General features: G+C 47.9%; 10 protein-coding genes across 10 annotated transcripts; 4 read left to right on the forward strand and 6 right to left on the reverse strand.

The window, feature by feature from the left end:
- Window positions 1-923: 923 nt before the first annotated feature.
- N7466_007446 (uncharacterized protein) lies at window positions 924-2,444 on the forward strand (the record flags this gene model as incomplete). The annotated part of the gene is made up of 2 exons (XM_057166835.1): window positions 924-1,035; window positions 1,099-2,444. The coding sequence occupies 2 exons, from the start codon at window positions 924-926 to the stop codon at window positions 2,442-2,444; spliced, it is 1,458 nt and encodes a 485-aa protein (XP_057019876.1).
- Window positions 2,445-3,567: 1,123 nt separating this feature from the next.
- N7466_007447 (uncharacterized protein) lies at window positions 3,568-5,255 on the reverse strand (the record flags this gene model as incomplete). The annotated part of the gene is made up of 3 exons (XM_057166836.1): window positions 3,568-4,229; window positions 4,312-5,025; window positions 5,129-5,255. The coding sequence occupies 3 exons, from the start codon at window positions 5,253-5,255 to the stop codon at window positions 3,568-3,570; spliced, it is 1,503 nt and encodes a 500-aa protein (XP_057019877.1).
- A 1,301-nt stretch (window positions 5,256-6,556) lies between these two features.
- Window positions 6,557-7,367, reverse strand: N7466_007448 (ubiquitin-conjugating enzyme E2; the record flags this gene model as incomplete). The annotated part of the gene is made up of 4 exons (XM_057166837.1): window positions 6,557-6,840; window positions 6,926-7,076; window positions 7,214-7,225; window positions 7,332-7,367. 4 exons carry the CDS (start codon window positions 7,365-7,367, stop codon window positions 6,557-6,559), a joined length of 483 nt encoding a protein of 160 aa, XP_057019878.1.
- A 1,493-nt stretch (window positions 7,368-8,860) lies between these two features.
- Window positions 8,861-10,221, reverse strand: N7466_007449 (serine/threonine-protein kinase; the record flags this gene model as incomplete). Its single annotated transcript, XM_057166838.1, has 4 exons — window positions 8,861-9,639; window positions 9,696-9,852; window positions 9,905-10,115; window positions 10,178-10,221. The coding sequence occupies 4 exons, from the start codon at window positions 10,219-10,221 to the stop codon at window positions 8,861-8,863; spliced, it is 1,191 nt and encodes a 396-aa protein (XP_057019879.1).
- A 2,310-nt stretch (window positions 10,222-12,531) lies between these two features.
- On the forward strand, window positions 12,532-12,872 carry N7466_007450 (uncharacterized protein; the record flags this gene model as incomplete). The annotated part of the gene is made up of 2 exons (XM_057166839.1): window positions 12,532-12,676; window positions 12,733-12,872. The coding sequence occupies 2 exons, from the start codon at window positions 12,532-12,534 to the stop codon at window positions 12,870-12,872; spliced, it is 285 nt and encodes a 94-aa protein (XP_057019880.1).
- Window positions 12,873-13,134: 262 nt separating this feature from the next.
- On the reverse strand, window positions 13,135-14,646 carry N7466_007451 (uncharacterized protein; the record flags this gene model as incomplete). Its single annotated transcript, XM_057166840.1, has 2 exons — window positions 13,135-14,370; window positions 14,500-14,646. 2 exons carry the CDS (start codon window positions 14,644-14,646, stop codon window positions 13,135-13,137), a joined length of 1,383 nt encoding a protein of 460 aa, XP_057019881.1.
- Window positions 14,647-15,196: 550 nt separating this feature from the next.
- Window positions 15,197-17,918, reverse strand: N7466_007452 (putative serine/threonine protein kinase; the record flags this gene model as incomplete). The annotated part of the gene is made up of 4 exons (XM_057166841.1): window positions 15,197-17,029; window positions 17,078-17,247; window positions 17,301-17,415; window positions 17,475-17,918. The coding sequence occupies 4 exons, from the start codon at window positions 17,916-17,918 to the stop codon at window positions 15,197-15,199; spliced, it is 2,562 nt and encodes an 853-aa protein (XP_057019882.1).
- Window positions 17,919-18,263: 345 nt separating this feature from the next.
- Window positions 18,264-19,345, reverse strand: N7466_007453 (uncharacterized protein; the record flags this gene model as incomplete). The annotated part of the gene is made up of 3 exons (XM_057166842.1): window positions 18,264-18,601; window positions 18,745-19,064; window positions 19,119-19,345. 3 exons carry the CDS (start codon window positions 19,343-19,345, stop codon window positions 18,264-18,266), a joined length of 885 nt encoding a protein of 294 aa, XP_057019883.1.
- Window positions 19,346-20,850: 1,505 nt separating this feature from the next.
- N7466_007454 (LLM class flavin-dependent oxidoreductase) lies at window positions 20,851-22,194 on the forward strand (the record flags this gene model as incomplete). Its single annotated transcript, XM_057166843.1, has 1 exon — window positions 20,851-22,194. The coding sequence occupies one exon, from the start codon at window positions 20,851-20,853 to the stop codon at window positions 22,192-22,194; it is 1,344 nt and encodes a 447-aa protein (XP_057019884.1).
- A 468-nt stretch (window positions 22,195-22,662) lies between these two features.
- Window positions 22,663-24,874, forward strand: N7466_007455 (IQ calmodulin-binding motif protein; the record flags this gene model as incomplete). Its single annotated transcript, XM_057166844.1, has 6 exons — window positions 22,663-22,926; window positions 22,993-23,298; window positions 23,361-23,874; window positions 23,935-24,066; window positions 24,124-24,516; window positions 24,600-24,874. 6 exons carry the CDS (start codon window positions 22,663-22,665, stop codon window positions 24,872-24,874), a joined length of 1,884 nt encoding a protein of 627 aa, XP_057019885.1.
- Between the last annotated feature and the right edge of the window lie 73 nt (window positions 24,875-24,947).

Here is a 24,947-nt window from a genome sequence, read left to right on the forward strand (position 1 = left end):
CCAAGGTTTCGAAGTGCCCCAAAGTAATTTCAGGTCTGCCCTATCTAATGTTAAATTAAATCCGGATACGTAGGCATTTCACATGTGCAGGATCAATTACTGTTGGATGCTATTGATTTAGCATCTAACAATGCGTCAACTGGTGCCGGGCCTCTATTCCCTGAGATGAGTACCTTAGTACTTCGTACGTACTCTGTGCACTAGAATATGACACAGCGAAAGATCTACAAACATGTGTATTCTCCGGAAGTGGAAACGCTAAATCCAGAAATAAGGAGTGGACTGTGAGTTGTCCCGCACTAAGGTAATCGTACTGATTCGTACATGTATTGATTTGGGAGGTTGGGTATAAACAACCGATATTCAGGGATCATGAAACGAGCCAATGACAACTTCCCGGGCAAAAAAACATCAAAACTGGAACATCTGGTGGAAGAAGAGAAAACCAATCACCACATTCAAAGACGCAAGTCAGCGCAACATGTTTCTTGTACTTACGCGCCCGAGGTGTGACGCCCCACTCTTAGTACATGGTCAAAGTTCCTGATAAGCACAAGGTTGTGACATCTCCACTCGAACCAACGAATAAGACTCCACACTGCACTCCGCAGGGACGATCCCCACCGGTGCCACCACTAAATCCGTCTGCTGAGAGCAGCTCACCAGGATGACTTGCTCTGTCCGGTATAGTTCCGGATCTTAGCGGCACACAGTCTCACTCGTGGTGCCTGACGAGTCAAACCTGGCGGCGCACGGTCGTTGGAGGGATCCCCATCCTGGTGCTTGTCGTACGAGTCTTTGTTTATGGATTCCCAAGGCTTCTTCTTCCTCTTCTTTCCTGCTCTGCGAGTCCTTCCTTTGTACCCCCTTTCCCCTTCTTCTAGGGAAGGTGATGGATTAGCTTCATTCAAGCGCTGGTCGCCATGACAGCTTTCGAGCAAGCGGGGTCGCTGTTCACCGGTTGGATAGGATCATGCTTGTCATATTTATCACCTGGAGAGAAGGGCCAGGCTGCCCTGTCAGTTGAGAACAAAGGTAAGACGTTCTTTCGATTCTATCAATCTACAAGTGCTGATCTCCTATGCTTCGAATTTATAGGTGTGAAGCGGGAGATGCAAGTATGCCATGCCCAGCCCCATCTTGTCCCTCCAATGCAGCTGAGGGTGTACGATGATCTTCCTGATCCGCGGATACATCACACTCGTAACTCGCAATCATTGTCGTCGTGGCTAGAAGAGGGCCGGAACCTGGCTTCACGGGCATCTAACCGAGCAAGTCTCATCAAATCTCGAAGAAGACTTCCAATTACACCGTTGGAAATCAGTTCACCTTCGGATTTCCTCATAGTTGATTCAAGTCGCTTCCACGAGACTTCGTTGTCTCAGCACTTTGTGCATACTTTGACTGACAGAGCCCAACCACTTGAAACATCGGAAATACCAAAGACATATGAACTTGTTCTCAGCATTCATCAGGATAAAAACCGATTATCAGATCTACCCTCGTTCGAGTCTTTTCAACTGGTTGAGGATCGCCAATATCAATACCCGATGCCTGCAGTACCAGCACGTGCTCTTTCGCAATCGAGTATTCGCCATCGACGATATGTGTCAACTGCCTCTGCACGCAAGCCCGTTGGCTCGGGAGATCGTCGCTCTCTTGGAAATCCTATAGAGCCAGCAATGAAAGCGGAGCCCCACAAGCCCGCGAGCTCTTTGGTGCCCCATTTCTCTGTCGTTACTCCAAGAGGACCTCTCCCCATGTCCATTCTAGCACACAGCAGGACGCATTCGGAAGAGAGCAAGCTTACCCTCGATACCGATATCTTATCCGACAACTCCAGCGATGCTCAGACACCGCGGGCAGTGCAAGACCTTCCACAGACCCCAGTGACACCGACGGGTCCAGAAAGCACAATAGGTCAACACTCCCCGAACGAATCTTCATTCTTTAGAGATTCACCCTCCACATCCAGCTCAAGCACATTTCCGTCTCGACTTTCCTCGCTACGCCGACCTTCTTTTACACCAAGCGACTACCGCAAGACCGTCGCAGCGGTACCGCTGCCAGACCGTGTTTCGCAATGGTTCTCTCGAGAGAATGCTACCCCGCCTAAACCAATCTCCCTCGATGGTGAGAATGCCTTTGAGTGGGAGCGAACTCGCACCTTGAGTGGTACTACCGTCTGCTCGACTATCACAACAACCATTACTGGCGGAGCCAAGTCACGACCATCCAATCTCTCCATCTCCAGCTCGTTTATGGGTAGCTCCACTCCACGGGCTTCGCTACATCAACCATCTCTGAACAGAGAGAAAGATATTGTTTCGGATTTCTATCAACCAACCGCCTACGAAGGCCGCCAACAACGACCTGCGTTCCCTTCTTCTCGCCACGGCGATCCAGTTACATTCCCGGAGTCTGCTATTGGTGTAGCTTTCTAATTACCCATGGCCCTTGGCCTCAGGATCTCCTGAGGTATATCCGGGTCAATACGGACATTAGGCCTGGCTGGCCGTTTTTATTTATCTAAAACCTGTTTTTGCTTTCTACCCATTTGACTTTTCTCTGAAGTACCCCATGCTGAAATACCCCCTTTGCTCGTCATTGAACTTTTTGCCTGTGCATTTGCTTAAACTTTCACGCGGAGGTAATAATGAGTTCGTGGGTGGTCCCTTGCTATGGACGGGGTGGTTTTATTTGGAAATCCAGTTGCGATTTTATTTCAGTTTGATGAATTTAGGATGCTAGCTTCAATCCCTTAATCCCAAATCAACTACTTATCTACTGTTTCGTCAAATACAATTGCCCCACGCAGAAATTCTTCAGACCTTTTGCCCTTCCAAGACATGAGTCAGCATTTCATTTTCATGGAGAAGTACGTGAGATACATGACTCGAGACATGTGATATGAGATATGAGATATTAATTATCCCTTTTAAGAGTGGACTCATTTAAGGCAACTCATAAGCACGGAGTTATCAGCTTCCTTAAAGATCTGCGCAACACAATGTGTCATTGAGATGGGAAAGTACGTAGATCGCGAACTACCTCATCTCACATTATTGCAGTCTTTTGTTTTCGCGCCAGTTTAAGGTTTCGAATGGTGTCATGGGAGGAAACAATCTTTACTTCCGGTCCCAAGGTTCATCCTGACATTCTTGCGCTCTGGTATCAATGTAAACTGGTTGAATTCCTCCGAACGAATGATCTGACGTCAATAACGCCACAAGGAATAAAAATTGCTAATTCATAAGATCTACAAAACTGTTGAACTTTATTCCCGCAATAGCCGTATCTTTTCAAGGGAGCCTGAGAGGCGTTCAAGCCTTGAATTATGCAAAACGTAAATTTGCAAGCCATTCTACTCTAAGAACCCGACAAAAAAGAAATGAAAACAGACAAAATACAAGATAGTCTGATACATAGATGCCAAGATTGTATAAGGACAGATCAAATGCAAAAGCAAAAAGCAAAAGAGACAGAAACGTTGACTAGTCGTGTACAAAGACGTCTTCAACAGGGTAATATAGTAACAGCTCCTGGCCCACGGCTTAGAATTATGGCTCACAGCGCCGACTTCACCGCAAAGGAGGTCTTCTCAAAAGACTTCTCCGACTCCCCCTCATTCTCTGAGTCAGTGGGCGACATCACTTGGAGGATCTTACCATCCTCGAAGATACGCGCCACGTCCTCCAGAGACCGTCCCTGCGTTTCGGGGAAAAGGAAGTATACCACGCCAAGGAAGACGATCAGGCAACCAATATAGATAACGAAGTATTTCCACTGTAACACGGCAAACGCCACCGGGTTAACGTACTGATTGAAGAAACAGGCGAGAGAATCCGTGGTCAGCGTGATAGCGAGACCCTTGGCGCGCAGCTGGAACGGGAGGATCTCGGCGGGGTACGCGATGAAAAGAGGCATATATGCAAAGTCGTATGCTGCACAGAAAAGGAAAAGCATGGGAATCACTGCAATTCCAGCTTCAATAATGTGGAGCTCGGAGAAAAGACCTGTCATCACGGTTGTTGTGGACAGGAAGATCAACATGAGAGTTGTGGCGCTCAGCCAAAGAACGCGACGTCCGTATCGGTTTGAGGTACTGGCTCCCCCCACGGCAAAGATCAAATTCCACACTTGTAAGCTGATGTTCACGGCTGCTTGGTGAGAGGCATGTTTGATTCCAACTGAGGCGAGAATGGGCGGGAGATAGTAAGAAGTGACACCTGTATGCGAAGCCGATATTAGCGATAAGGCCATTTCATAAACAAGAATCTTGAAATCACTGAACTTGGCAAAAGTACGTACCATTTCCTGTCCATTCTTGCATGAATCCCATCAGAATGCAAATTGAGAGACGATGCACATCGCCGCGAGTCTTGAGGAAGGCGCTCCATCCAGATGTGGCCTTCAGATCCGCCATGGCGCTGATACTACTGCAGATCTGATCATATTCCTCCTGAACAAGCGCACTGCTTACATCTCCATTTCCATGATACCGTACAAGCATAGCTCGTGCCTCGCCCTTGCGGTCCTTGGAGACCAGCCACCTAGGACTCTCGGGGATGATGAACAGCCCGATTAACTGGAAGATTGGATACATAACCTGCAGCATACAGGGAACCCGCCATGACCAACTGTTTTCGATACTCAGGGTGGAAAAGGCGATAGCAGCCGCTGTGATCGAGCCACAGAACCAGATTGCATTATAGAGACCGGTAAGAACGCTTCGTTGCCGCGGGTGTGCCGCCTCGGCAATAAGCAATGGCGCAGCTGTTTGTGAGAAACCAACACCTGCTCCTGTGACGACGCGAGCACCGAAGAATACCCATGGATGCTTGACTGCTACCTGGATTACCGATGCTAGGATGACGAGCGTAGCTCCGATGGCGACGCAGGGACGGCGGCCCAGTCTGTCGGCAACGTACGAGGCGGGAATAAAAGTTAGGAATGAGCCCAGAGAGACAGAAGCGATGATGAGGCCTTCGGCATTGGCACTGAGTCCTTTCAAGAAAACGGCAACTGTTTATTTCAAATGATCAACCTTTATTAGCAACATGTTAATACGACGGAATATGCATCATGCATTCGATGTTCAATTCATCAGGAGGGAAAGGTTTCTCACACTCAGGTAGCACCAACAAACTATTGATCTGGCTGGCATTATACCCCGATGTAGCTGAAGCAGCCAGCATAAAGGCAATGCCCAGATTCAATCTCCGCAAACCTCTATCCACATCCTTAACCGCCATCTTGGTTCGATAGAAACGATGAATGATTTAGGTATAAAGTTTTATACCGTTGAGCCCGAGTCCGAATCCAAATCCCATACTTTACAGCTTCCATCTGCACTTTATCTACTAAAAATGACGGAGCTTTTATCGGATAATTGTCGACAGCTCCAACATTCCTGACAGCTTCGCGTGCGCTGATCCTACCAACTAGGGCTGAAATTTCTCACCACAAACCCTTGGAATGCTGGCAGGGGGGGAACATTTAACAGAACGAATCGCCAACTGGGCTTTTGACACTGATGCTATTCATGTCCGATGCTCTTGGGTCATATGATATGCAAGGACTGTCCAAGCTCCCAGGCTATTTGTATGAGGAATTTAGTAACCTCAAGCCGCCGGCGCCAATCGGATGCCACCCCAGGATAAATGGTCAGAGGATTAGGTTGTCTGTTCAGCTGATCATTGGAGAGGATCTCAAGGGGCTGGTTTCTCAAGGGACTTTTGTTGCTTGTTCGGCTCTAGCGGTTATTTTATGTTGAGTTGGAGCTTGTGTGGGGATGTGGGTTTGATGCTGGGTGATCTGCGAAAAGTCTTGGCTTGTACCCGTTCTGTGTACTCCTTGGGAATCATCTTCTGCTCCTTGAGGATTTGTATGGATGGATGCTGTAACCCTGGATAGATATGACCGGTGATTGGGTGAAGACAGGTTTACGTGCCAAGTTGACTGCCTATTGAAGGAGATCGCTAATCTAATTGCGATGCTTGCATGTGAAGATCCACTTGGTATCCCGAATGTGATGAGGTTGACCATAACTGTTGAGCCTTTCCAAGCTTGAAGTCAGGAGCAAGTTGCTTGACAATTTGATAGAATTCAACAGAATTCTCGGGAGGGTGCACATGTGGGGACAGAGACCATATAAGAACTTAAGAAGTAATGCAGGGTGTATACTGCTGTCTGTCGAAGAAGAGCTCTGAAGAAGAAAGATTCAAATGTTGAATAGACAGTGCAAGGCCAATCTTGAAACATTTGAATACATGTACTATGCACATGTGTACTTAGCACCTAGGTAGTAGCATCGTTTATGTATGCCACATGTAGATTCTAAATCCTTAAGGTGGAATGGTGAAAAGAAAAGGAAGAATTGAAACGAGCATCAATCAATTGATAAGATATGCTGATATAAAATATGTGCGAAAGCCCCATGAGCTTGCCCCCAGTAACTCCTCTAAAAAAGAGAAAAAGAGAAAAAGAGAAAAAGAGAAGAACCGCTGAAGAAACCAAGATAGAAATACAAACGCGGGAATGGGAAACTATCTCCTCAAACATTATCATCCTCGTAAACAAACTTGATATCCCGAATGCGTCGGCGATTGGTTGCCACAAACTCCATATCACCCGGTGGGCGTTCGTCTCGGGTATTGGCGGTCAACATGCTCTGAAGACTCATGCAGACACTCTCCACTGTCTGCACAGGGGACCAACCCGTTTGGCTAAGGAGATCAAGACAGATTATGCCGTTGCTGTAGATGTGCGGGTGAATAGGAATGTATCGGGGGGTGTCGGAGGGGGCCGTGTTAGAAATAAACTGGACTTCGGGGGGTTCTAGAAGAGAGAGGAGGAAAGTCAGAATCAGACTTATCGCTGTCGGGAAGGAATAAGGGCAAGAAGATCACGTGCAGTGACTTACCAATGGGATATCTGCTTGAAAAAAGAAACTTGAGTCGGTACGTCTGGCCTTTGTAGAGCGGGTTTTCGTCAAGGACTTGTATGTCCATGTGGAATTCTTCCAGACTGTCGGTTTTAACAGTTGCGACTCCGGGTGGAAGGTGCTCTTGGAGCTAAAAAAAAACAACGGACGAAAGGTCAGTATCGATGCTTCAAATTTTGGTGAACAAACGAGTGTATAATGAGGGTGCAGTGCAAGCGGAGATACAAGGGTATCTATCATGCAGCCGAGAGGACGTGAAGTTATTACCTTAGTTAGCTCCTAGAGAGTGAATGAAGTGTTAGCAAGAAATACATCTAAGAGCGGAGGGAGGGGAGAGTGGAGTGAGAATTAAGTAAGCAAGTTCAATATCCTGTAAAGCACATACCCTTGCCAACCGCTTATTCGCGAAAGATCTCGACATATCTATCGAGGAATGGCTGAGGCGAAGGAAGAGAGGCGCAAAACCGGGAGACTCGGACCAGGGTTCGCAAGAAAAAGGAGGGAGGTAGTATGTCGAAAGTTGTCCGAGGGAGAAGTTGAGGAGTATAAAGTTCGGACAGTCTGAGCAGGGTTGGCGAATACCAGAAAGGAAGTGTGTCAATTCGTCCAAGTGATGCACGGAGGAGGGGGTATATCAGCGGCGAGCTGATGCTGGCTGTGATGGGAACGCCTTGGAATCTTCTGAAGACCGAAAGACCAGGGGAGAGAAAGGCGCACGCAGAAACCGCAAGTGCACACGGTTGCTGGAAGAAATGCCGGTACGCATACCACGTAGTGGAAAACAGAGAGGGGAGGCTCCAATGCGGGTTGCTCACGATAGCGCGCGCGGAGGCCGATAAGAGTGTCCACGCACGTGACAGCGGGCCTACCCAAATGATCGACATCCTCTTGGCGAGCTCCCATACAATCTGCACCATCCGGTACACGAGGTCAATGGAACGATTGTTGTGGAGCATGTATCTCCAAAGGGGTTCATCGCAGCTTGCTCGCCCCAAGTAAATCCAGGGCACAAACAGCCCGGCCAAAAATCGTTTGATGCTGGAGGTATCCATGCCTGCAATCTGCTCGTTTGCTTAAGTGCGTCGCTCGAAGGTTGATGCGCGTGCGTAGAAGCTTGATGGCGGTGGTGGGGGGCAGAAAGGAAAAGAAGGGGAAAAAAGCGGGGAGGGAAACAAATGTTACGCGTGGGGGGATTTCGGGGCTAACCCCTTTGGGAATTTCTTTTTTGCTCCACGGGAGCACATATTTTTCCTTAATGCCACGGCCTTTATGATTACTACGGTATCCTCACAAGTAGTAGTCGTACTAGTAGTCAACTGAAAACTGCAGGACGGTGGCGTTAAGATACCAAGAAAATTTGCGCAGTCCTTATATGAACTAGAGGATTCACCACTACAACTATCGAGTATGTGCATGAGTATGTCCCTAAGAACCTTCCTCGGAACGTACGGGGCTTAAAGATACTGTCAAGTACTCAGTACATACCGATATACATGACTGGCTTGGTCACCATCTCAAACATTGAAGCTGCTTTCCGACTCAAGTGCGTTCAAATCTGTCATCAACTCAATAATTTGCAGACCTTTCATACATTACACACTCAAGTGCTAGTATGTATTACTATCTATGACAGATACAAGTCGACTACTTATGAGTGGGCCTTGATGAACAAAAATATGTATTTAGAAAATGTTTTCAAGTTGGTGTTGATGCATGAATGCAAACATTTGAAATAAAATTGACTTCATGCAAGCGGTCTTACCGCATTATGTGCAGACTGCATTGAATATGGGGAATCAAGTAACTATATCCAGATCCAGACAACTTACAGACATGAAACAGCATCGAGTAAAAAAAAGAAGAAAGTATAAGCAGGGTAAAAATATGAAAGCAAAAAAGAGGTGAGGTATCAAGTTAGTGATGGGAGGCCTTCTCGCGCGCATCATGTTCAAACTTCTCACGCTCCTCATTATCCTTGACCTCGCGCACCTTTGCCAAAACAACCTCACGGAAGATCGCCCCGCGAGCAATGTTGCCAAGGCTACGCTTCTTGTGGTGACCGGAAGCCGCATCTCCATTTGAGCCCGAAGCGGACGCAGTATTTTCGGGATCCTGGGGGATAGCACTAGGGATGTCGCCCTCTTCCTCGTCTTCGTCGTGCATCTTGAGGGCTTCAATTCGGTTGGCGAGCTTGACGATCTCGATACCACGGCGGAGGCGGGAGCGCGCAATGTAGGCACGGATCTCGGGCAGCAGATCGCGGTCGCTGGCAGATTCTCCGGTCAGCCACTCATGCTTGAGGGCATCCTCAGATGTCACTCGCTTGGTGGGGTCGGCTTGGAGCATGGTCATGATGAAGTCCTTGGCGTCCTGGGAAACATCCTTCCAGTAACGCTCGTGGAAGATGATTCGACCAGTGCGGCATTCTTCAATAAGGTCGCTCAGGTTCTCGGCCCGGAAGGGTGAATAACCACACAGAAGGGTGTAGGTAATGACACCCAAAGACCACATGTCAACCGCCTTTCCGTGTCCCTGCTTCAGCATAACTTCGGGTGCGGCGTAGCCGAAGGAGCCCGCCATGCTGGTCAGAACTTCAGATGGGCTGTCCAGCATCTTGGCAATACCGAAATCTGCCAGGACGAGCTCAGAGCTAGGAGAGCGTGTAAGATAGAGAAGGTTCTCGGGTTTCAAATCTGTCGTGTGTGAGTCTCGTTGCAACCCTCAAAAAAAATTAGTAGGGTGGACTTACCACGGTGGACAATGTTGCGCTTGTGCAGGTAGTCGACTGCATCAAGGACCTGTCGAATGGTTTGTGACGCATCCTTCTCCGTGAACTTGCCATAATCGCAAATCCGGTCGAATAACTCGCCACCAGTGGCCAGTTGTGTCACAATGTAAAATTTGTCCTAATTCCTGGTTAGGCCTTGCAGATCTCGAGGTTCGTAAGTTTGCACAAACCTTAGACTCGAACCAATCCACAAATGAGACGATATGAGGGTGTTGAAGCTTCTGGAGCATTTCCAGTTCATCGTAGACCATTCCCTCATTGCCCCGGACATTTTTCTTCAGGATGATCTTGACTGCAACTTTCTTTCCGTCGTGCGTATCGGCTTCGCGGACAATACCGTAGGTGCCAGCACCAAGGGTCCGTCCAAACTTGTACAGGGACCTGAGTTGAAGCAAGCGAAGTTAGCGAGTGTTCGGTATTCGATAGTTGGAGGAAGTTCGTACTTTTTCTCATAGCTCTCTGGCTGGCCAGACAGCTTGTTAAGCATGTTTGCGACTAAAGAGATCAAACATTAGCAAATGGCCCCGTTGTCTAATGCCACGGCGCCCGATAATGAGTAATCGGCAGCAAAAACGACTTGAACAGGGGATATGCATTGTCCCACAACATTACACCAGAGGGTAAACAGGACCAGGGATCTGCCAAATAGCATGTGGCATAGGAAAACAGCATTGAACAAGGCATGGTTGATTTGTCTCTAGCTCCGAAAAGTTTTGGCATTGTGGGCATTCAAATACAGCCCGCTCGAAATAGAAAGGGCCGCGGGGGGCCTGAATTCACGGCGCAAACTGGGCGCAAACCAATGCTGGAGCGCTGTGTATTGAATTGACTCACAACTCATGATGTGCGGATAGGGCTATATGGACCCCCGACGACTGAAATTGGTATGCGATGGGTAGAGATCTGGTCAGGTAGCAAAAGCGGGCTGGTGAACCCCGCAGCGGAGGAGAGGGCGGGGCGAGCAAATGGGAAGCGATCTCGGGGGGACGCGAGGGTTATCTGGTGATCGGAAGATATGGAGAGACTCGGGTAGAATTTGGATGATCTGAAAATGCAAGTTTTTAGCAATCGAACAAAAAAAAAAGCCAGATCGCACCCTTGAGGGACCAGGCGGGGCATGGGTGGGCTCATGCCACGACGCTCTTGCGCGCCGAGATCAGGGGGAAACACGGAGATGTTTACCGTTCCAAATACCTAGGGCGACGGACTCGATCTTGAAGATTGTTCAGGTGAAAAGGACCCTACAAAAAAGGCCAGAAGACTCGAGATCTTAAGGGATACGAGAGAGAAAAAAAGGGTCAGGGAGAGTTCTAGACGCGCGATAAGGATAATTTGGGGCTGTAGGGTTTAGTGGAGCCTTGGCGTGTTCTGTAACTGCACCGCCACGGCTGAAAGTTGAAACTGGTCTCCACGCATATTTTGGGGGCTGGAATCCCGCTTATTATTGTATTTTTTTTTTTCATTTTCTCAACAACAAGTGTATGTACCGGGCAGCATGTGAAGATTTATTCTTGCTGCCTTGGAAATTCTCCGAGGAATGTTCAAAAAAAGGGGGAGGGGAAAGATATATCACTGATATAGACTTTCGATCGATCGGACCTTTGAATGAAGGGGGACGCACATATACGGTATGCATTTGGGGGGAAACACATACATATCGGCCTCTGGTACCTTTTTCCGACTCGTACCGCCACTTTTCAAAAGTCATTCATTTGTCAATTGCATCCAGACAACGCCACAAATCCAGTGGTAACAAGGTAATTCGAGCAATGTACTGTAGCCGCCAAGGCGCACTTGTGCGGCGACAGTCTCCTCCAACCAGTTTAAAAGCGCAAGAAATGAGCCATAAAATACAAGCATCTAAGTGTGGCAGTGCCACGGCCTGATGTGATGCGTCTAAAATCCATCATGCGGTCTAGTGCATCACCTCCAAAGTTCACCCTTGTCAGGCGCAACTGCAATAATGCAGTCATATGCGTGTATCCCCTGCGACTGATTGGAGGCCGCATTGTGGCGTACAGCTTGTTTCAAGAGGTGCCTTAAAAGCCTCCACTCCTCCTTGAGTGTTGAGTATGTTCACCCCTCGAGGGTCTCCTGGAGACTCATTGTCGACGGAAATATCCAAGAAATGTCTTGGAAAGAATCCAATGGAGTCGAGCGCTGATGAATAAAAACCACCAAACGAAGATGGCTCTCCAAGGCTGTCTGCGAACAGAGCGACTATGATGCTATTTCGGATTAACTCGAGCTAACATGAAGGTCCACAAGAGAATGAGCATTTGGGATTATTGGGTTTTTGCTTCGAAAATTGTTGTTCAATGTTGCATCTGTCTTCGCATGATCATACCTCGGTGATGTAGATGAGGCTATTTGCAATGTACCTCCCGCGCGCATTAGTCGGTGAGTTTGGGCAAAACCCGGACATTTTGCCCTAGAGATGTTCTAGGTCTTAGCAACGTGGTCGTCTTGGCTCATGACGTTCTGTTAATCAATCAGTCCACGTATATTGATGCACATCATGATAGACCCTGATAGTTGGATTGTGGATTTAATCTCAACGAGCAACTCTAATTGGCAGGAGATTTTATGAGCCCCACTGACACCTTCAATGTGGTACGGCAGCGTCATACCTCAGCGCCAGAACGTCATAGCCCTGCAGGCCCGCGCGTGTGCAGCTTGCATATAAAACCAGCATAATGGACAGGCAAAAAATGAATAGATCAATTCATTCCACAAGGCAGATCCCATACATACTACCACATACCTCGACGACCTCAAAAACATTACCACTTTCATCATGTTCTACTTCCTTCTATACGTCATCTCCCAAGCAATCTTGGTTGGTGCCTGGGTCTCCGGTACCTTAGACCCGTACCAGAAAAGACTGCAGGAAATTGTCCTGTACGCGATGGGGGAGACTAAAGTGTCGTACGGACTTAAGAGTAAGTACAACTTTTTTTTGGATGTGAACCATTCCAGTACTAATCCGACATACTAGAGAGTCTCACGGCCAAGATTCTAGCCGAAGACACGAATTTGAGCAAGTTGCAAGATCAGCTCGGTAATGGAATTGGAGGCGCATTTGGCAAGGGTGGTGCCGGTGAGGGTGTGGGCTCGGTGCTGAGCAAGGGTCTTTAAACTATACTGATCTACTTGATCATGACATCCACTCAGCGACAAGATTAGCATTGCATAACATTCCATTGCATTGAGAGATAGGTGATAGATGATTTCAAATAATTCCACCACGTTTAAAACCCCATATTGATGTAAGCCTATGTCAAGCATTCTTCCGAAAGTCTGAATAAATCGTAAGTATCGTTAAAGATTCGTCACAAATCCCGACCTGCGTGATCGGCCTAATCAACTTGGGCCCCTTTGATCCCTGTATGCCTCTATCTCACGAGTCCAAGTCCTGCTCAGTCATGACCATAGTGCATAGCTCTTGGTAATATCGTGCTCCCTTCCACGTGCTCCGCGGCGACCGCAATCCAACTGTATCCCACCCCTCACTGCGGAGACGAATAATGCGCTGATATATAGTCTCTTTGACAAGAATGTGACCAAACTCATCCATGATGGGCTCGGAATCCAAAGAAGCCTCGTTCTCTTTATCCTCCTCTAGAATTGGATCGAAGGTCCAGAAAGAAGACGCACGCTGGACACTGCGGGTGCGGTGAACTTCCTGAATCTCCTTGACCTTTCGGATTTGCTGTCGAATCTCAAAAATGCTGGAAGTGATTTGCTCTCGGAGGAGAGCGATTCCACGGTTGGAGCGGACAATCTGGGCTGCACGGGCGGGTGTGAGGTCGTCAATGGAGACTGTGCTGATGGTCTTTCTGTTGGATTCCTGCTCTTGCGGCGTGGTGTCTGGGGTGGGCAACATTGGAGCAGAGCGTGAGAAAAGAGGCGTGATACAAGCTGGGCTGGAGAGGTCAGTTTGAGGGGAGGGGAAAGCAGACTGGTTAGCGTTGAGCTGGGAAGATGGGATAACCTTCAGCGGCAGTCTTGGAGGACGGTATCTGCTATCACGCTTGCTCTGACCAGCGTTCTCATCCCCACCAATCGACAGCCTGGCGATCTTTTTGGGAACGTTCTCATTGTCATGGAATGAAAGCCTGGCAGGATTTTTGGGGGGCACCTTCCAGGAGACCTTCTGATCTGAGACCTTGCGAATAGAAAGAGGGGAAGGCGCAAGTATATCTTGCTCGGGCGATGTTTCTATTGGACCTGGGAAGCGCGGTGGGGATGGGGAAGGAGAAGGAAGACCATTGCTGGCTTCATCAGAAGAGTCCAAGAAAGGATCATCCAGTCCACAGATCGAAGCGTCGATAAGCCGAGTGATGCTATCCACCATGGAGTCACGACCAGAAGGTACTCCGCCCATAGGCTCAAAAGAAGCCAGACAATCATCGATACTAGTTGGAGATGGTGGAGCCGATAGATCGCCAGCGATCTTGGGGAGCCGAGGCAAACCCACCAGGGGAGGGAGAGCAGAGCCGCAATTGGCAAAGTTCTCCAAGGCCAGACGAAGAAGATTTATTTTTCTCGTAGAGTAGATGTGGGCAGCTCGGCCTAACAGCTCGTAGGAGATTGCAGCATAAAAAGTGAGATAGGTTTTGTGCACAGGGTTGATCTATTTCAAAACGTTAAACTGTTAGCATTGAGTATAAAGAGGTATCAGAAAGCACAAACTGGTTCTTTTGCACAGCTCAATAGATTCTTACAGTGAGCTGCACACTGTTTGTATTGCCTCTGTAGGTACAAGCGCTTGGCTTGCAGCAGAGCAGATTTCCAATCCATCATGGTTTGTGGCGGTAGAGGTGTTGAAGGGAACGAAAAGGATGCTGGACCGTTCTTGCTCGAGAAACCCCCAAGCATGTTGAAGAGAGAAGAAGGTAGTTAAGATCATGGACGCGAGATGGGGGGTTGACGTGAAGTGGGGGAGTCACGTCGATATGGCGATGTGTGAAACCTTTGACGTGATGAAATTGGCATTCACGCGTTTACGTTGTTTGCCATGGGACTGCACGTAAAGAAGTCACTCCAAGGACAAGGATGAGCCTCTAATTATAGGCCCGCTGATTTAAATCCGTCTACTGAATAAAGGCCACACAGTCTTCGCCAGTCAAATCGTGGTGGATGCATGTGAAATGAACGTTAAATCCGGCGACAGCTGGAAAACCACTGTCCCTGATAGATATTCATGAAGAATTATGTGTTAATACTACCATGTTCTGAATGTTTCTTGAAGGGTTGGTCTAATGTATTCATTCATACCTAAGATTTTAAGAAGGATAAAAATAAGACATGAAACGCTATATGCACATCAGTGAGGACAGGGCCATAAACGCAAAGCATTGCCACAAAGGCGGAATTTTCATCGCTTGAAAACCATCTATGCTTGAAAACCATAGATGGTTTTCAAAAAAAAAGGGGTTTATCTAGATCTAGCTCCAGCGTCAAACATCGCGGGGCTGTCTTTCCGCAGCGTATCTGGAGAGAGCCTGTCCAGTTGCAGAGAGACCAGCAAGGAAGTCATCAAGAAGCCTTTCAAGCTCAGCGGTCACAATAGCATCATCAGAGCCTTCCATCAAGCTTTCCGCGCTCGGTGGAATAAGGACTGGGAATGGAATCATTCCTGCGGTGGGTCCTGGCAAATCTCTGGCTCGAGAAAAGGTATCTCGTCGAATAGTCGGTGGATCGTCGTAGATGGGTGAGCCAGGCTCGGAGATGGGAGTGGAGACATCTTCAGCATCTTTGCTACTAGGCATGTGAAGTTCAAGTGGTGGTATGTTGTTGGGGTCGATGACTTCAGTGTTCTCATTCCATAGAGGATGGGGCTCCTCTTCATCAGGACCAGGTCCATCAAGAGAAACAGACATGTCGTCAGGGTACTCGGGGCCTATTGGGCTGTGGGTTGAATCAAATGACTGAGCTCGACTGGAGAATTTGGATGATGGTCCTTCGGGAGTGATTGGACGATCAAAACGGAAAGGATCATAATCGGAGTCAGATGCACTCGACATGTTGGAGGCGGATGTTGAGGGGCGAGAAAGGTCGGATTCTTCGGTTGGCAATTGAGGCGGGGGCAATGGTGCTTTGAGGGTATCATAACGATCTGTATTAATATCGTTTGACACTTCGTCTGGGGACATGACAGGAAAAGTCCATTCCATGGTGGCACGCTTTTCAGCTTGGAATGTTTCGTCTTGGGCGGGTTCTGCTGATGATTCTGGACCTGACTCTTCCTTATTCGCTTTTTCCTCTTCTTCCTCCTCCTCCTCCTCCTTTTCTTCCGGATTCACAAACACCGGGAATTTCCAATCCATAGTAGGAGGGCGCGGGCCGGACTGAGGTTGAAACTCTTCTTCCTGCATTTCAGTCGTCTCTTCACCACTGACGGAGGACTGTGAACTGTTGTCATTGGAGTTACGACTACCACGAAGACTTGATCGGTTTGCCCGGATTGTGCCAGCATCAGCTAATTGAAAAGGCTGTGCGGAAGGTGTGCCGGCTGCATAGTGAGACGAATCAAAGGAGCCGATATCAATATCGAGGAATGTGGATGTGACAGAGGACCGATCTGTATCAGCACGCAAGGGTAGGTCGGACGATGGTTGAGGGGGCTCAATTGGAACGAAGTCATTTTTCGTTTCGTATTTGTAGCTTGGCTTTTGCTCGTCAAAAAGCCCCTCCATCGCAACCGCTCCTCGGCGAACCCGTTCATCGAAGTTAGCCTTATCTTCTGGCTTCAATTCGCCTTCCAATGGGTCGTCGTTAAAGTCAAATTCTGCGGTAGGTGTGGTTGGGCTGACTGCCTCCTCCATTTCAGCCAAAGAAGCAGCTAACTGATCTAGGTCAATGACGGAGAATCTTCGTTCAAATCCGTCTGTTGTGCTGAAGTTCCAATCATCTTCTGACTCTTCCGCGCCTGGAAGTTCTGCAGCTGCGGCACCACCTGGGTGGAACAAGGAAATACGCTGTCCTCCTCGTTGAGACCATTGGTAGTAGTTTCTGACAAGCTCACCCACCGATGATGTGGGGTATTCTTCCTCAGTACCCGCAATGTAGGGGTGGTCTAGAATATCCGCCATAGAAGGACGGGTGGACGGGTTGGAGTCAAGTGCGTATGAAATGAGGTCCTTCAAGCCTTCGCTGTAATCCTCGCTATCAAGTTTGGGAGTGTTACGGTTCAGTTGGCGTCCAATTTGCATCCGCTCACGAAGACCAGCATTGGGTGGGTTGCCAGTGGCAAACTCGAACAATGTACAGCCAAACGCCCATACGTCAATCTGACTTGTTTAGAAAATGATTGGAAATTGGAATGGATAAGCACTTACTTCGCTGCCATACTGATGGGCTTGGCCGCGGGTTGAGAACATCTCAGGTGGCATCCAATGAGGAGTGCCAATCCATGTTGACCGCTTGTCTCGCTGGGACTGCAGGACTCCGGCCACACCGAAGTCACAAATCTCCAGTCGGCCTTCCTCGTGAATCAGAATATTCGCCGCTATAGAGTTGTCAGTCAACCACCGAGGGCTCATAGAAAGCAGAAGACAGCACCTTTGATATCACGATGAATAATGCCAGCATTATGAATTGCATTCAGTCCAATCACGAGCTCTCGAGCAATTGGAATGATAAATTTCTCTTCTAATTTATCACCAGTCGCGCGCATCTGCAAAAAAAAAGAACCAATCAGAGTCCATTCACATGGTTATCATAGATAAAACTTACCAATGTCCGCACACTTCCACCAGGGCAGTATTCACAAACCAGCCAAAGTTGCGAGTGGATGGAGATCGCTTCAATAAGCTCATTGATGTTCTTGGCCCCAGAATCCTTCACCTGTTTCATAACTTTTGTTTCATGGATGAAGTCCTTGATGGACTCATCTCTAAAATCGCGTAGAGATTTGTAGTCGAGCGAATCAATGTCCAACACTTTTATGGCGACCAGCTGACCAGATGGTATCCCTCTGCCTTTGTAGACACGACCATATGCACCCTTGCCGATCAATTCTTCAAACTCGTAAGGCGGTATCTCTGTTTTTGCACGTCGACACATCTCTTTGACAGCCGTTCCTTGCTCTCGTGCCAATTTAATTGCTTCCGCTTTGTGTCTGGTAATCGCTGCCATCGCAGACGATGGGTCTAAGAACCGGGAGCCCCGTGTGTCCATTTTGTCGGTTTTTTGAAAAATGGAAATGTGAGTAAGATCGAAAAAGACCAGGAATGAGGAGAAGTAAAGGAGTAATCTTGAGAAAAGATCAGAAATGAAGAGGAAAGAGGAGGTGGTGTCGAGAAATCGGAAATGTTAAGAAAACCCGTAAAAGGCGCGAAAAAAGGCGCGGAATAGCGAGAAAACCCAAAATTGGCGAGGAAAATTTCAATGATGTCGTAATTTCGAGAAGAATCGCAAGTGATGCAGAAAGAGCAAGTGCTAATATCCAGAAAAATGTGAAACGCTTAAAAAACCGTACGTAATGCGGCGAATCCGAAGGCCCTGAATGATTTGTAACTCTCCTTAAAGAGCTACAGTGGGACGCTTACCAAAACCAGTGAATAGTCGACTCTTGATCTTGCTGGCAAATCCTCTTTGCGGTTGAGTATCAGTATCGAGCCGATTACCAAAGAAAGTGGAAAGGCGATTCCTGATCTTGATGATAAGTTTCTTTCGGCTTCGAGAACAAATGCCAATGGATTGAGAAGGTGAGAGAGCTTTCTGCGGAGGGCCAGTGGAGTTGGAGATAGCGGAGGAGTTAGAGATGGTGGCGGAGTTGGGTGCGGCGGTGGTTTTGGTTGTGGGACGATAGTAAGGCCCGTCAATGAAATCCACTCCACGATGGTTTTTACTCTTACGCACTACAAAGTAGGGTGAAAGTTGAATTGGGTTATCGGTCCTTGACAGTGGAAGATTGACACGGCTGTCAGATACAGTCGAGCCGTATTTCGGTGGAGCTAGATCGAGTGAGCATCTGTTGCTAAAATCCAGGCGGAATACTTACCTCCAGGTGTTATATTTTCATATCCAATGGAGACAATTTGTTTCTCTGGGGTTGAGGGCTCAACAGCAGATTTATTAACCTCTCTAGTAGTGTCGCAGTTCAAAGAAGAAGAGGGCGTGGTTCCAGGAGTCGAAAGTGGTGGTTTGGAATCTTGAGGAGATGCTCCTAACAATTCAAACAATTCATCAAACAGCAAGGTACTTGCATCAGAATCTCGAGACGCACTGTAGTCGTTGTCTGCCAAAGACAGGTCCCGACTGTATTCAAAGTGTGCTGGCGGGCAAGCCTCAGGGTTGATCTGGGGCAACCGAAAACGCTTGCTGGGTAGCTCATTAGAGGTACATTCACGCGTTTTGGGCTGGATGATCACTTACTTAGGCCGATATTGAGGAGTAGGAGATGATGAGACTTCAATCTCGTCTGACCAGATATCAGAAAAAGAGAAGGAAGATACACTACCACTGTGAGTCTGCTCGGACTCGGAACTAGATCTAAAAGAGGGGCTTGGGTCCAATAGATTGCGGTTCACGCGGTCACGATACTTCCAGGAAAGCTGGGAATCAGCAGCCACAGGCTGGTCTTGATAATCGAAGTCAGTCATGGCTTTGCTGTTGATGGATGTAGTCTAACCTGGTGATAGATAGGGATGGGGATAGATGGAGATGGGGATGATGAAAGGTTGGAGATGATGGAAGATTGAAGAGTTGGAGGGTTTATGTAAACAAGAAAGGGCACGGTGGACACGAAGGACATGGATGGCAAACATACTTGAAGTTATTCACTTCCAAAATTATTTTAGATCTAGGTGTTCGGCCTACTAGCACAACAGCTCTGCTGTTTTCTGACAGGATCAACACAGGATCTTCAAGCGGTGTATCCTCCCGCCATAATCCGCTGTAAAGCCCAACAAGCGTAGCGAATGAGCAGCAAGTACCGATAAATTTAATTGAGAAGGTATACCATTAATCGTGAGATAGATTGAAAGGTTCAATGTCGTATAGCGGAGGTTGCCGCTCATTTCACAACGATCGTTGTGGCCCCCTTCCACGTGATCTTGATGCCTGAGGCTATAAGTCCTGCCTGAGGCAACAAAGTATCTATAGAAACACTACAGTAATTCCTGCATAGATCAAGATTGTAACACGGCAAGCAGAAACAAAAGAAACGACGTTGATCCTGAAATATGAGAAAGACACCCACAAAGAATAACAAGGGAGATAGAGAGAAACAGAAGAGAATAAACAGTCTTAGATACCCTGTGGAAGCCTGAGGTTTCAGGCTTCAATAATTCAATCGAAGAATTCAATTGCAGAATTCAAGTGCCGGTACTGTCATCTCATGACAAAGATTGGGGATGGAACTTAATCCAATTCAATCTTTCTTTGCCCATTCAGTCTTCGCTTCTTGAGTGTCTTCGATGTTGATGATTTTCTGTCTTAGTATCCACATTCGCGGAGGTATACTAGTAGTATGTTCCCTTGACCACACCACCAATATCATCACATTTTCATCTATAGGACTCATGCAGGTCAAAACCGCTTATTATTATTCAGTGTTCTTATCATGTTCGTCACCTCGAATATCTCACATGAACAGCAGAAATTAAGTTAAGGTCAGTTTCTACTTGGTAAGACGGTAGACCCGATGACGAACCTGAGAAGCTCCCTTGTTTCTTACATACACTTCCAAAATTCGGCACTGCCAAACATCCCTGGATGCAAATGGACTCGGAAGGTTAGCGTTAAATAGCAGATTTTTCAGCCCTGGCCGACCGATGAAAACTTTAGTAGTCATCTACTATGTACGTACTGGACTCGCGCCCACTGCGGGGGTTTTCTTGGCCTTCCGAGGTTTAACGAAATCATCGTAGCCGCTTGCGCGAGCGAGCTATACAGAGCACGCCATAGCATCAAAAGCCGAAGCTTATAAATAGGCTTATTAATACAACGACGAATATGCGGAAAGATTTCCATATATAATGCATTTTATTTTCACTCCTGCCTCATGAGAATAGCACACATGCAGCTGGAGTAATTTCCAAAGCTCCAACTTTCGAACTCATCCAATATTTTGAACCTTGAAATCGCTTATAACCTGCATATCAAAATGGGAGACACCCAGCCGCGTCAACTACATCTAACGGCTTTCATGCGCCCAGTCTCTCTACACACGGGAGCATGGCGCTATCCAGGATCATACCCTGATGCAAACTTCAATTTCAAACACCTGACGCACTTCATCCAGAAGCTCGAGGCCGCCAAGTTTGACGCCTTCTTTATGGCCGACCACCTCGCGGTTCTAAACATGCCCGTTGAAGCCCTCAAGCGCAGCCATACCGTCACCTCATTCGAACCATTCACCCTCCTTTCCGCCCTGTCATCCGTCACCGATAAAATCGGTCTCGCAGCGACAGCGAGCACAACATATGATCTCCCTTACCACGTCGCCCGCCGCTTTGCCAGTCTAGACCACCTTAGCAACGGGCGGGCAGCATGGAACATAGTCACCACCGGAAACCCGGAATCCAGCCACAATTTCGGCTTCGATGAGCACATGGCCCACGGGGACCGATACAAGCGTGCGCGTGAATTCTACGACATTGTCACAGGGCTATGGGATAGCTTTGCCGACGATGCATTTACCCGTGATGTGGAGACGGGTCAGTATTTTGACCCAGAGCGGATGCACGTCTTGAACCATGCTGGGGATGAGTTGAAGGTTCGAGGACCATTGAACATTGCGCGACCTGTGCAGGGATGGCCTGTTATTGTACAGGCCGGGCAGAGCGAGCCTGGTCGCCAACTTGCGGCTGAGACGGCCGAGGTGGTGTTTTGCAGCCCAAAGAATATCGATGCTGCTAAGGTGCTTTATGCTGATATCAAGGACCGCGTTGTGAAGGCTGGACGGAAGCGAGAGCACTTGAAGATTCTACCTGCGGCCATGATTATTGTTGGGGAGAGCAAAGAAGATGCTCAGGCCAAGAGGCTAGAGTTGGATAGTCTGGTGCATTACGAAAGTGCCATTGCTTCTTTGTCGATTTCGCTTGGGGTTGATGCTAGTGGATTCGACCCGGAGGGTCCTTTGCCTGAAGGTTTGCCTGATACCAATGCAAGCAAGACGAGCAGAGAGGGGGTGGAGCGTCTTGCTAAAGAAGAAGGGTTGACTGTTCGTCAGCTTGCACAACGGTATGGAGGATATTCAGGGTTGACATTCCTCGGTTCTCCGAGTGATATTGCCGAAGAAATGGAGGTTTGGTTGAAGGAAGAGGCCTCGGATGGCTTCACTTGCACTTTCCCTTTCTTGCCTCAGGGATTGGAAGAGGTGACGGATAAATTGATTCCGGAGCTACAGCGCCGAGGTCTGTTCCGAGATGATTATACGGGGTCTACGCTGCGTGAACACTTTGGCCTCGCACGGCCAGAGAACCAGTTTTTCCCTAAGACAGCATAGGACGGAACTTAATTATGAGAAATCAGGATTCAATATATTAAGACAATAAACATGCCATATAACGACTTACTCTATATATAGCCTCGACGTGGCAAAAAAACAAATTACTTAAACAAGCTTTGTTAAGCTTTTGTGGGGCCACTGGATACGTCATTTCAGCCCTGTAAGGAACTGATCCAGCAGTGATTCTCATCAAGTTCCCAACTGGTTAAATGTCTTACGTCATATTCCAGGCAATCATATTGATTTCGACTCGGAAAAAAGTGGTTTTTTAGCCTGGATATTAAACCAATCAACCCCAACAACTAACCAGGTCAACTTCATCACTAAAATTGCCTCCCGACCCCGCTTCAAGCCCTCTTTACGTCACGTAACTTTGGTAACTTTGCAAACAAAAAAAGGAGAAAAAGCTGAACGAAGCCTTCTCATTCCCTCAATCTTCATAATTCCGTTCTGAGAATCATCATTATGGTCACTACTAAGGTATATGGATTGTGGAAACAGTCGCAGACTGTAACTTCGGAGCTAGCGCAAGATCCGTCACAGACCCCAGGGACGATCTTCAAAAAGCTGTACGATCACCATGAAGTCCCGCACCCCCATTTGAAGGAACATGGAGCCCATGGGTTATCCAAAGAGGAAATTGAGGAATTTGAAAAGAAAGATGCTGTACAGAAAGCATTAGCTTGTGGACATTGGGGTTCAACAGAGCCCAGTGAACTTTTTCTTCAGGTGAGAGTTTTTGGGGAACTCCTAGAATTGAAATCCCGACAGCTCAGCTAATTCAATTGGACTTAGATTTATCACGATGTGCTTGGTTCCTTGGATAAAGAGCCTAGTACGGGAGTTGTGTCTCCCCCGTTGATCGGGAGCCGAGGCGTCATTCCCCTCACCATCATCGCCCCGTTACCGGATCTCTGCCGTCATTTGGGAAATTGTATTGCGCGCGCTGAACATGAAGTGTTTTTGGGTACAAATTTTTGGATTCATTCCGATGCAGCCACTTTGGTTACAAACGGCATCCGGGAGTTGAACAGGAGAGCTGGAGAACGGGGCACCAAGGTGGTGATGAAGATGGTGTACGATCGCGGAGACCCGAAGCAAGTAAGCAACACCGCGGGACAAATTTGCATTTTATCGCACATGTGCTAATTCACTCCTACTAGGTCTTGGACAATCGCCTCGAAGTAAATGGAGAGCAACGGACAACCGAGAAAGTCAAACTTCCCGCACCGCATGAGATCCCGAACGTCGATTTGAAAGTCATCAATTTCCATCGTCCAGTCTTTGGCACATTCCACTCGAAGTTCACTGTCATTGATCGGCGCATGTGTCTTCTGCAGAGCAGTAATATTCAGGACAATGATAACCTAGAGATGCTTTCTCATATTGAGGGGCCGATTGTCGATTCTTTCTACGATGCCGCTCTGTTGTCTTGGGGCAAGCCTCTTGATCCTCCTCTGCCTCTTTTGAACTCTCCGGCCGAATCTGCTCCTATCCCCGCTCACCATGGAGAGCAGAAGCTGGATCCTACGGAGGATTTGCCCGCAGACTTGACCGAAAATACGTCAGAGACGCCTCGATGGGATGTTGATTTTGAAGGCGAGGCACACAGAGTCAACAGCAGTGTTGATCCCCGTGGAGATGAAACGCCAACCCAGGCTGTGACCCGTCATTTGAGTATGTTGGAATCATGCAAAACTAAAGCATACGCACATGCATTTGCTAACTTGTCACCAGATACAACCATTCAGCCTGACACCACAGGAAACGCTCCTGATACCGATCAAGACCTGAAAATGACACCGTACATATTGCTACCCCAGCATGAGCCTTTCCCCATGGCTGTGGTTAACCGAGAACCATACGGATGTGAGTGAAGATCAACTGGAAAATAAAATCAAGCAAGCGTTTTGACAATTTCCCCAGCTCCAAACCATAGCAGCACCCACAACCCCCAAGATGCAGCCTTCGTCTCGGCAATCAACAACGCGAAGCGCACGATCTTCATCCAAACCCCCAACATGAATGCCGAGCCCCTTATCGAGCCTCTCTTGGCTGCACTCCGTCGTGGCGTCACTGTCAAGCCCTATCTCTGTCTCGGGTACAACGATGCAGGCGAATTACTTCCGTTCCAGAATGGTACGAACGAGATGATCGCTAACAGGCTCTACAACGCTCTTGAAACGGATGAACAGAAGGCAAGACTTCAAGTACATTATTACGTTGGTAAAGACCAGATTCAACCTATTCACAACTCGTTTAAGAAACGTAGTTGCCATATTAAGTTAATGATCGTCGATGAACATGTTGCTATCCAAGGTATGTTTTCCTCATCTTTCTTTTGATATAGCCCTGATCTCGTCTCGTCAACACGTGCTAATCTGCGAAATTTCTATTTATAGGCAACGGTAACTTGGATACCCAGTCCTTCTTCCACAGTCAGGAAATCAATGTTATGCTTGATTCCCAGCTTGTCTGCCAGGCGTGGCTTGCGGCTATCGATCGCAACCAGAACACGGCCAAGTACGGTGCTGCAAGCTTTGAAGATGGCTGCTGGCATGATCCGTCTACTGGCGAGATTCCTCCTGGGTCTATTGGTACAGACCCGGGACACTTCAGCTGGGCCAAGGGTGTCATTGGTGCCGTGAAGCGAGTGAGGGGAGTTGGTGGGTTCTAGTGGATGAACCCTTCGGCTTCCAGGATTTGGAAATATCTTGACCTTGATTTATTACTACTATCTACTTGGCAAT

This window comes from Penicillium verhagenii (genome assembly GCF_028828195.1).
Source record: "Penicillium verhagenii strain IBT 33310 chromosome Unknown utg000007l_segment0_segment0, whole genome shotgun sequence".
Lineage (NCBI taxonomy): Eukaryota > Fungi > Ascomycota > Eurotiomycetes > Eurotiales > Aspergillaceae > Penicillium > Penicillium verhagenii.